Consider the following 12,143-nt stretch of genomic DNA (forward strand, 5'->3'; position numbering starts at 1 on the left):
CTGTGAGGCAGCAGTGCTAACCACTGTGCCACCATGCCGCCCCTGTTGGCGACTGTTGCTAGTTCCATCATTTGCAGCTCCACTATGTTCATACTCACCACCTTCACTTAGGAGTTTTGATATTGACTTCAAGTCCTGGGAGAAGCTTGCCCAGGATTGCTGCTTCTCGCACAACTGGTTTAAAAGTTGCAGTCTCCTTTGAAAGCAGGTGCCGTGTCAGAGACAGAGAGAAAATGCAAGGAGAAAAAGTCTTGAGCCAGTAACCCTTCCAAATAACGGTCTGTAGTATCCTATCCTCTTTGGAGTAGAACCTTCTGGGCAAAGAATGGCCTTAGCAGCCACCTTACACACCCACCAAAACCTGACCAAAACATCTTCAGATGATGTCCTTTGTCGTCTTGTGCCAGCAGTTTGCTATTGGTAGGATTTGAACTTGTGACCTTGTGTTGCTAGTCCAGTGTCATAACCACTGCACCATAACTTCCTCCTTTTCTCTCTTACACATTTACCTTAAAGATGTACTGGGGAGCAGCTCTATTGTCCTGACAGTCAAAGTTGTCATTTTTTATGTATGAGGCCAACAGCGATTGTCAGTTGTTGTCTGAGCATGGTGGATTCTATCAATTATGCCTGATCCTGTTCTTGCCTAATACTCTCACCCTGACTTTTCAGTAGTATTCACCAGGTAATCATCACGAATGGGAATCAGAGTTTCCCTTTCTTCATCCAACCCATCCCCTCCGCTTTTTTTCTGTATTGTTCTCTCCCTACCTTAGCATTCTGGGGCCAGAACTACTGCCCCACTGAAAATGAGATTGCCGGGCAGGAACAGACCAACATCAAGCCTTCCCCACAATCATGATGTCTGGAGCCATCTAACCATTCTCTTCCCTTCCCTTGCAACCCCTACCCCTGGAATGATGTGGAGAAGTGAATAAACTCATTTGATTGCACTCCTCTACTTAATTAAAGAACATAATGCTAGTAACAGGAAGGAGTATGTCTAAAAGATAGAAACAAAATCTATATAAATTGAGATGAAAGGACAGGAATGGATTGGTGGCCTATTCGGGGTATAGTGCAATCCAGCAAATAGTGGAAAGGAAATGGAAGGAGAAATATGTGGCAAATATATGAAATAACAAAAAAAAAAGAGGTATTTCAACTTCTTTGAAATAAAAGTGACAGGAAGAGAGAGGAAAGAGTGGAGTTTTTACAATATGTACAAGACTTTGTTGCGATTTAATGTGTAGGAAACCTAACCAAAGAGACACTCAGAGAGGTTTTCATAACCACTGAATGTCTCAAAAGTGCTTTAGAACTAATGAAGTACTTTTGAAATGTAGTCACTGTTGTAATGTAGGAAACATGACAGCTAACACGCGCACAGCAAATTCCCACAAACGGCAGTATGATGATGACCATGTAATCTTTTTTTGTGAGGTTGATTCAAGGATAAATATTGACATGGACACACGAGAACTCCTCTGCTCCTCTTCTCATATTGATATTGAGTATGTTGATAGACCTCAATATAGGTAATTAACTAGCTGTGGAGTAGTGAACACAATATAATGAGATTCAAGTTAATTGTCAGAGATATAGATTATACAGTCAAACCTATTTAAATGGAAAAACTGTTAAACATAAAACGTTGGAGAACAAATAACCACGCGTAAATCCATTTTTGATCTTTTCCAATGATTAATGACTGTTAAATCAATAATGGTCAAATGAATGAAGCATATGAATTAATTTCAAAAATATTCATTTTAATCATAGAATCCCTACAATGCAGAAGAAGCCATTCAGCCTTTTGAGTCTGCACTGACTTTCTCTTATGTGGAGATGCTGGCGTTGGACTGGAGTAAGCACAGTAAGAAGTCTCACATCATCAGGTTAAAGTCCAACAGGTTTATTTGGCAGCACAAGCTTTCGGAGTCTCGCTCCTTCAGGTGAGTGAGGAGTTGTGTTCACAAACAGGGCATATATAGACAAACTCAATTTACAAGATAATGGTTGGAATGCGAGTCTTTACAGATAACCAAGTCTTAAAGGTACAGACAATGTGAGGGTTAACCTGTGCTTAACCCTCTCTCCACTCAAATTGTCTATATCTTTAAGACTTGATTACCTGTAAAGACTCGCATTCCAACCATTATAAATTGAGTTTGTCTATATATGCCCTGTTTGTGAACACAACTCCTCACTCACCTGAAGAAGGAGCGAGACTCCAAAAGCTTGTGCTACCAAATAAAGCTGTTGGACCTTAACCTGGTGTAATGAGACTTCTTACTGACTTTCTCTGACAAGAGTACCTGACCCAGGCCCTTTCCCCCACTCTATCTCTGTAACCCCACACATTTTACTATAGCTAATACGTCTAACCTACACATTTTGGGACACCAAGGGGCAATTCAGCATAGCCAATTCACCTAATTTGCATGAGGAAAATGTGCAAACTCCATACAGACAGTAACGCAAGACTGGAATTGAACCTGGGTTCTTGGCGTTGTGAGGCAACAGTGCCAACCACTGTTAGCGTGCTGTGGGCTGTCTTGCTAATGTTGATGTGTTGAGCCTCACTGGCAATCAATGTGTTAAACTCCTTTCACAGGTGTCTTGGTCCAGACATGAAAATTATCTAATTATTTTAGCGATAATTAAAATTAAAACCACAAAATGTTGGAAAATATGAGTAAGTCGGACATTATTTGTGAAGAGAGGAACCTTTCAGGTTAATGATCTTTCACCAAAACTGGATAAAAGATAGAGAATTAACAATTTTTAACTTGTTTCAGTGATTGATGTTTGAATCTTGGATCGTTAAGTGCTAGGGTACTATTGTTTTAATGTGAAATCCACTTGCCCAGGTGCTACTGGCTTAAGCTTTGTGATGTTTGTAACTTACCCATTTAGAGATAACTTGCCATCTTTTTAAAGGTCCTTTTGAAAATTTTTTAACAATTTGCTCTGCTGCTATTTGAGTCCTGAGTGTAGTCTTAAAGTTTATTTATTCTATTAGTGTCAGAAGTAGGCTAACATTAACACTGCACTGAAGTTACTGTGAAAACCCCTTAGTCACCACATTCTGATCCCTGCTCAGGTAAACTGAGGGAGAATCTAGCATGGCTAATGCACCGAAACAGCACATCTTTTGGACTTGTGGGAGGAAACCGGAGCACCCGGGGGAAACACACATAGACACAGCGAGAACATACAGACTCCGCACAGACAGTAACCCAAGCTGGAAGTCGAACCCGGGTCCCTGGCGCTGTGAGGCAGCAGTGCTTGCCACTGTGCTGGGGCTCCATACTACACTGTAATGTGTATATTGTAATAAAGCAAATACCATGCAACTCATGATGGCTCCAACTGTGTAGCACTGAGGGTGTGCTGCACTGAACTGTTAGCCGAGACTTTTTTCCAAATCTCTGGAGTGGACTTGAACCTACAACCTTCTGACTCTTAAGGTGAGGGAAATTGAGAGACAAATGTATTAGGACTTTTTTTGAGGGTATAGCTAACCAGTTAGATAAATGGAGTCGCAAAGGAGATAGTCAAGCTAACCAGATAGATAAATGGAGTCGCAAAGGAGATAGTCATCGACTTCAGGAAATGTAGTGGAGGTCATACCCCTGTCTACATCAACGGTGATGAAGTGGAGATGGTCCACAGCTTCAGGTTTCTAGGTGTCTAGATCACCAACTTGTCCTGGGTCACTCCACACTGACACTCTAGTAAGAAAGCCCACCAATGCTTCTATTCTCTCAGGAGGCTATGGAAATTCAGCACGTCTGCTAAGACTCTCTCAATTTTTACAGGTGTACCATAGAAAGCATCCTTTCCGGATGTTTCACAGCTTGGTATGGCTCCTGCTCTGACCAAGACCACGAGAGACTACAAAGCATTGTGAATGTAGCCCATTCCATCATGCAGCCTCCCATCCGTTGACTCCCTCTAACTTCCTGCTGCCTCAGAAAAGCAGCCAATATAATTGATGATCCCACGCACTCCCGGACATGCTCTCTTCTATCCTCTTCCGTCGGGAAAAAGATACAAAAGACTGAAATCATGTACCAACTGAACTCAAGAACAGCTTCTTCCCTGCTACCAATCAGACTTTTGAATGGATCTATCATGTATTAAGCTGAACTTTCTTTACACCCTAGCTATGACTGTAACACAATATTCTGCACCCTCTCCTTTCCTTGTCTGCATGTCCTCTATGCACGGTATGTTTTGTCTGTATAGCGTGCAAGAAACAATACTTTTCACTGAATCCAGTACATGTGACAATATTAAATCAAAAATGGATTTAGTATATTTGGATTTTCAAGAGGCATTTGATAAGGTGCCATAAGAAAGACTGTTACCGAAGATGACGATCATGGGGTTTGGGGGTAACATAGAAACACAGAAGATAGGAGCAGGAGGGAGGCCATTTGGCCCTTCAAGCCTGCCCCGCCATTCATTACGATCATGGTTGATCGTCCAACTCAATAGCCTAATCCTGCTTTCCCTCCCTTATATGGTTGCATGTTTGTTTGCAGGAGAGTGAATGGAAAGTGAGAATAAATCGGTCATTTTTAAATTCACAGGCTGTTACTGTTGGATGCCACACAAATCAGTGTTAGAGTCTCAGCTATTTACAATCTAATGATTTGGGTAATGGTAAGTGATTGGTTGGTGAGAATTTTTCATCTCTCTCTCAGGGCAATCATTCAAACTAGGAGCTGAGAAATTAAAGACTTCAATCGGGCCAGATATATCAGTAACTAAGACAATTCAAATTAACAGTTTGAGGAAAATATTATCTAGATGGTTTAAAAGATGGAATAAACCAAAAAATAACCAAAGCCAAGTTGATTAACCTATTATAATCAATGCTCAATTATGCAAACAGACCTAGAGAATAGAGCTAAAGATTATTAGGGGATAGTAAAACTAACACATTCTGAACTCTCCATGAAATTAAAATTTAAGGCTTTTAGATGAAAGTAACACATTTCCCTATAAAATAATGACAACAGCACAGGAGAAGCAGCTGATGGGTGAGTCTTTTTTAATTTAAGTATTAGATAATAGTCTTAAAAGTAGAGATATTGAGGAGTTTGAACCCATGAGTGCACATCTTGTTCTTTGTGGGAACTCCAGGAAGCTTCTCATGTCTTGGATAACCACATGTATGGGATGCATTGTCAGCTGGGGCTCTGGGTTTTGGGGTTGCGTATTAGCTGGTGTCACTACAGCGCATCTGTGAAGTTGAGATTTAGTGTGGCATATCTATAGATGTGATCATCTCACAGCTTAAAAGATATCCTGGCAGAGAGAGAATGAGTGACTACCAGGCAGTCAAGAAGGACCAGGGGGCTAGTGCAGCAGTTGCCTGACTGCATCTTGTTTTCTAACCAGTATTACATTCTGAATACTGGTGAGAGTGATGGCTCCTCTGGAATGTAGCCAGAGTCCAGTCCACAGCACAACAGCTGGCTCAGCTGTCCAGGCGGGGATGAGGAAGTTTGGAAAATAAATCGTGACAAGGGATTTGATAGGGGAATAGCCATGCTTTTCTATGGTAGCAATTGTGAATCCAGGACGGTATATTTCCTCTTTAGTACCACCACAAGTTATATCACCAAATGACCACAGAGCATCCTAAGGAGGAAGGCTGAACAAAACCAGTTTTGGTCCATATTGATACCAACAACATAGGTAGAAAGAGGGATGAGGTTCTGCAGGCAGAGTTCAAGGAGCTAGAAAATAAATTAACAAGCAGGACATCAAAGGTAACCTCCCAATTACTCCTGGTACTATGTGCAAGTGAATGTAGACCGTAGGAATTAGGAGTAAGCCATTCGGCCTCCAGAGCTTGCTCTGCTATTCAACTAGGTCATGTCTGATCTTCACCTCAGTGCCATTTTCCTGTACTATCCCCATATCCCTTAATAGCTTTAAGATCTAGAAATCTGTTGATTTCTACCTTGAATATGCTGAATAACTCCAACTCTCGGGGGTAGAGAATTCCAAAGATTCACCATCCTTATGAAGGAGGAAATTCCCGCTCATCTCCAAATTTGTTGAGTGTATTCAGGAGGAATTTCTCATTCAGTATGTGGGTGGCCCGACTAGAGAGGGGGCAAAACTTGACCACCTCTTGGGAAATAAGGAAGGGCAGGTGACAAAAGTGTTAGTGAGGGATCACTTTGGGACCTGTGACCATAATTCTATTGGTTTTAAGATAGCTATAGAGAATGATGGGTCTGGCCCAAAAGTTAAAATTCTATATTGGGGCAAGGCTAATTTTGATGGTATCAGGCAGGAACTTTCAAAAGTTAATTGGGGGAGTCTGTGGGAAGGCAAAGGAATGTCTGGTAAGTGGTACGCTTTCAAAAGTATGTTAACCAGGGTTCTGGGTAAACACAGTCCTCTTAAAGTGAAGGGCAAGACTGGCAGAAGTCAGGAACCTTGGATGACTCAGGATATTGAGGCCCTGGTCAAGAAGAAGAAAGAGGCACATGACATACATAGGCAGCTGGGATCAAGTGAATCCCTTGAAGAGTATAGGGGGTGTAGGAGTAGAGTTAAGAGAGAAATCAGGAGGGCAAAAAGGGGACACGAGATTGTTTTGGCAGATAAGGCAAAGGAGAATCCAAAGAGCTTCGACAAGTACATAAAGGGCAAAAGAGTAACAAGGGAGAGAGTAGGGCCTCTTAAGAATCAACAAGGTCATCAATGTGCGGATCCACAAGAGATGGGTGAGATCCTAAATGAATATTTCTCATCAGTATTTACTGTTGAGAAAAGCATGGATGTTAGGGAACTTGGGGAAATAAATAGTGATGTCTTGAGGAGTGTGCATATTAGAGAAGGAGGTGCTGGAAGTCTTAAAGCACATCAAGGTAGATAAATGCCTGGGACCTGATGAAGTGTATCCCAGGATATTGTAGGAGGCTAGGGAGGAAATTGCGGGTCCCCTCGCCGAGATATTTGAATCATCGATAGTCACGGGTGAGGTGCCTGAAGATTGGAGAGTGGCAAATGTTGTGCCTTTGTTTAAAAAGGGCTGCAGGGAAAAGCCTGGGAACTACAGGCCAGTGAGCCTCACATCTGTGGTGGGTAAGTTGTTGGAAGGTATTTTGAGAGACAGGATCTACAGGCATTTAGAGACGCAAGGACTGATTAGGGACAGTCAGCATGGCTTTGTGAGTGGAAAATCATGTGTCTCAAATTTGGGGAAATATTTCAAAATATGGATGGGGGGATATATATTTTGAAATATTTTCCCAAATTTTTGACTGTCAGCCGTTTTTAGTTCCTGCGATTATAATTTTGACATTATCTTCCAAAGGGAATTCCTCTAATTCTGTGCAATGTTCAGATGAAAACAAGATGAAAGAAAGGATCCAAGGCTGCTCCAGAGGCAGATTAGCTGCACCCAACGTTGCCCGTGCAAATCACATTCATAAGTCCAAAGATGTGTGGGTTAGGTTGATTGGCCAGGTTAAAAATTGCCCCTTAGAGTCCTGAGATGCGTAGGTTAGAGGGATTAGCGGGTAAATATGTGGGGGTAGGGTCTGGGTGGGATTGTGGTCGGTGCAGACTCGATGGGCCGAATGGCCTCCTTCTGCACTGTAGGGTTTCTATGGGTTTCTATAAGTAGGGGCACATCTGCCATGGAATGTGAGAGAAGAGTTGCCAATACAAACTTCTTTTCACTATGGTTGATTTCCCAGATCTCCTTGAATCTTATTTCCAACCAAGTTCCACCACGGGGACAATTCTTCCAAGTTCACCACATGACTCTGAACATTTGAGCACCTGGCTCATGGCTACAGGGACATCAACAATCTAGTTGCAGATCACAAATGTATTATACAGGTCACTAATTGCTCACTAGGACACTGTAGTTTAATTACCTTTCCCATAGATAATTAGGCAGCACAAAGAAGATGCTACATTATTTTCAGTTTGCAAGATTCTCAAGTCCATCCCCCCCCGCTCTCTCTGCTGTTTTTTTTCTTTTGCGCCCGGGCGCGCTGCTTCTGATGTTTTTTCGAACTGCGCATGCGCAGTTCAGAACTCCGATCGTTCCGGCAGCGCTAAGTACCGACCACTGCGCGGATCGGACCGGAGCCGGCAAAAAGCGTATGGGCGCGCTGCAAAGAGGATTCCGGGCTTGGATCTCTATAACGCCCGGATCCGACCCTTAGACTCCAAATGGTAAAATAGGGCCCATTGTATTGCATAGCCAGACCCATCCTTAAATTATACGTTATGTAATCCCGATTGTTAATTGTGAATGGATATAGATAATTCCTGTGCAAATGTACATCATTTGATTGGTATGTGCTGATTTTTTGTTACTGGATCTGAAGTATAACTGTACAATTCTTAAAATCATGGCTGTCCCTGGTGTACCACTAGTTGGAGCACTGGGGCCAGCCTGTACTATAGTACATGATAAAGGTCTTGTCTGAAACTCCAAGATTCATTGTCTAGTTTTCTCGAGAGTGAAGTACACTATAGCCGAATAGCTGTATTTTTCTCCCTAACATTATCTAAATAGTGAGAGGGTGCAGAGGGATTTGGGTGTTCTAGTGCATGAATCATAAAAAGTTAGTATACAGGTATCGCAAGTAATTGGGAAAGCCATTAGAATGTTATCATTTACTGTGAAGCGAATTGAATGCAAAAGTCGGGAGGTTATGCTTCAGTTGTACAGGGCATTGGTGAGACCACATTTAAAGTACTCTGTATGGTATTGATCTCATTTAAGGAAAGATATAAATGCGTTGGAAGCACTCCAGAGAAGGTTTGCTTATGTACTTGGATTGGGTGGACTGTCTTAGGAAAGGTTGGAGAGGCTGGAGCTTAGAAGAGTAAGAGATGACTTGCTCGAAACATGCAAAATCCTGAGGGGCCTTCACAGGGTGGGTGTGGATGCTTCCCCTTGTGGGAGAATCCAGGACTGGGGGCCACTGTTTAAAAATAAGGGGTCAGCCATTTAAGACAGAGGAAGAGTTTTTTCTTTGAGGACCATGAGTCCTTGGAACTCTTTTCCTCAAAAGACAGTGGAAGCAGAGTTTTTGAATATTTTAAAGAGCTGGGTAAGTTCTTGATTAACAAGGGGGTAAAATGTTTTTGGGGGTAGGCAGTTTTGAAGAGTATGAGGTGACTTGATTGAAAAATACAATATCCTGAGGGGTCTTAACTGGGTGGACATGAAGAGGATATTTCTCCCTGTGAGAGAACCTGGCACTCGAGGCCATTGATTAAAAAAAATAATATTCACTTAGGGCAAGAGGTTAGGAGAATTTTTTTCTCAGATTTGTGAGCCTTTGGAATTCTCTTCTTCAAGAGGCAGAGGAAACAGAGTCTTTGAATATTTTTTAAGACAGAGGTAGATAGACTTTTGATAAGCAAAGGGATGAACGGTTATTGGGATAGGCAGGAATGTGTAGTTGAGGTTACAATCAGATCAGCCAGGATCTGGTGAAGCAGATTGAAGGGTTGACTGGCCTACTCCTAATTTGTAGATCCTTCAGATCGAATCGTCTCCTTTGGTGCTATAAGATTCAATGGAAGAAACTTGTTTAATTAATGAACTGAGGTGTTATTTGCTTTATTTTTTATTTAGGTTCTAATTAAAGCAATGATGGTGTAAGCTGAACAGATACTTTGGACGAGTAGGAGATGGGTGCAAATAGCAGCAGCATTGCTGAGCTTGCAAATAACAGTTACCTTCAGCGTCTTGCTGGCACAGAAACCATCTCCGAGAATGATCCATTCTGGAATCAACTTCTGTCGTTTTCCTTCACCACACCGACCAATGGGTAAGAAAACTCCAATAAATGGATATTACTGGATGCAAATAAACCTGAAAAGCTGCAAGATTCCTAATGAGGCCTTTTTCTGACATTTTAGTAGCCAGTTAAAATTGTTGGTCAGATGCTTATGTTCCCTAATTCTGACTTGCAAATTATATTATAAGCTCTGACGAAGGGTCATCCAGACTTGGAGCATTAGCTCTATTCTCTCTCCACAGATGCTGTCAGGTCTGCTAAGATTTTCCAGCATTTTCTGTTTTTAATACGAATTATACTGTTGCCTTCAGTCTGAGTTTCATAGCTTTTTTTGGTAATTCCACTGTAAACTGTACTGAATACAGTGTGTTTGTTGCAAGCGTAGCAAATGAATTTGTAGCTTTCTCTCTGACCTCTTTTTCTGTGAACATAGCCAGAGCCCTCATGAAGTGGTTGAGCAGTTAAGGTAATGGATTGCTAGTCTATTGTGCTTTGCATTTGTGAGTTCAAGTCCCATCCTCGTTGGTGTTGCATCGTTTCTTGACCTTTTGGCAAAGACCAAACATAGGCACCCAGGGTAACTAATGAGGTTAAACTGAAGTTTCACCTGATGCAAAGCCATCTGGGCCTTTTGGTTAAGATGAAGCTCAGATTGAGCTCGGGAGGGGGTGTTAATGCCTCATCCTGTCAGCTTGGATCTTGTTTGATTGAGCCCAAGATGGGATGTCTTATGAGCTTGGATCTGGTTTGTCTCTCGTGGGGACTCTGGACTTAATTGGCTTTTTGATTAGGAATAAAGTACCAAAAGGTACCAAAGAAAATTACTCTGTCTCCATATTGGTCCATTTATTGAGAGAGAACGGATGATTTGTTTAGTGTTTATGACGAGTTGGCCAAGAGATTAAGGCAATGGACTGCTAATTCATTGTGCTTTGCATGCGTGGGTTCCAATCTCATCCTTGTTGGTGACGCATCTATCTCCATATTGGTTCACTTATTGAGGGTGGAGCCTGGGCAACTCAGTCAGTCGTGCATCAGACTTTTAATCTGTGGGTCCAGGGTTCCAGTCCCTGTCTGGGCACTTCTTTCAATTAAATATTCAATTTTCATGAAACCACAAAAAATGATCGTGGTTTTGGGTGAAAGAATAGCGATTTAAAACAGAAAATCCACAGGTAGAATAACACTCTACAATAGTTGCACACTCAAACTTGTGCAAATAAGTCATCTGGAAGTCCAGTAATAGTGCATCTACCCCATTACCTTAGAAACATAGAAGTGTAGAAAATAGGATCAGGAATAGGTCTTTCAGCCCTTGAGCTACACTGCCATTAAATACGATAACGGCTGATCTTTTATCTCAATGCCACACTCCTGCACTCTCCCCTTATCCCTTCACGCCTTTAATGTCTAGAAATCTATTTCCTCAAATATATTCAGCAACTTGGCCTCCCTAGCCATCTGTGGTGGAGAATTCCACAGGTTCATCACCCACTTAGTGAGGAAATTTCACCTCATCTCAGTGCTAAATGGTCTACCCCATATCCTGAGACTGTGACCCCTTGTTCTAGACCCCAACCAGAGGAAGTCTCATCCCTGTATCTAGTCTGTCCAGCCCTGTCAGGATTTTATGTTTCAATGAGATCCGCTCTCATTCTTCTAAACTCAAGTGAATATAGGCCTAGTTAGCTCAATTTTTCCTCATACGACAACTCATGTCATATCAGGAATCAGTTTGGTGAACCTTCGCTGCACTTCCTCTATAATAAGTTTATCCTTTCTTGGGCATGGAGACCAAAACTGTGCACACTTTTCCAGATGTGGTTTGACTAAAGCCCGGTACAGCTGCAGTAAGACATCTTTAATAATCTCTGATACTTCATCAATTAATTCAGTCAAATTAGACCGTATATATCATGATCAAATCCACATGGATTCTCCTTGATTATTCCATGCGTTCTGAAATGAAAGTTTATTTTGTCCATGATAATGGGTTCCAATAATAGTTTACACAAATTTCTATCAACTGATATGACTTCCAATTTCTTTCTTTATCCCTCTCCTCTTTCCTCCCTTCGATAATATGAGCAACCCTCTAATACTATTCCTGTATCCATTGAGGATTGAATGATTGTGATCAATACTTCTACTATTTCTATCACTCACCTGACGAAGGAGCAGCGCTCCGAAAGCTCGTGCTACCAAATAAACCTGTTGGACTTTAACCTGGGACTTCTTACTGGGCCTATCCCAGTCCAACGCCGGCATCTCCACATTAGCTGATTGTTTCATCCACAGCAGGTGATTTATCAACTTTCAGTAACAACTTTTTAAAGC

General features: G+C 41.8%; 1 protein-coding gene across 2 annotated transcripts in view; it reads left to right on the forward strand.

Moving 5' to 3' along the window:
- dym (dymeclin) overlaps positions 1–12,143 on the forward strand; it is a 417,844-nt gene that overhangs the window by 12,809 nt on the left and 392,892 nt on the right. For both annotated transcript variants that reach the window (XM_078222397.1, XM_078222407.1), the window contains exon 2: positions 9,641–9,836. In XM_078222397.1, coding sequence (XP_078078523.1) covers positions 9,697–9,836 — 140 coding nt within the window. In that variant the 5' untranslated portion in view covers positions 9,641–9,696. The remainder of the gene's footprint in view (positions 1–9,640; positions 9,837–12,143) is intronic.

Source organism: Mustelus asterias, chromosome 1, assembly GCF_964213995.1.
Source record: "Mustelus asterias chromosome 1, sMusAst1.hap1.1, whole genome shotgun sequence".
Classification (NCBI taxonomy): domain Eukaryota; kingdom Metazoa; phylum Chordata; class Chondrichthyes; order Carcharhiniformes; family Triakidae; genus Mustelus; species Mustelus asterias.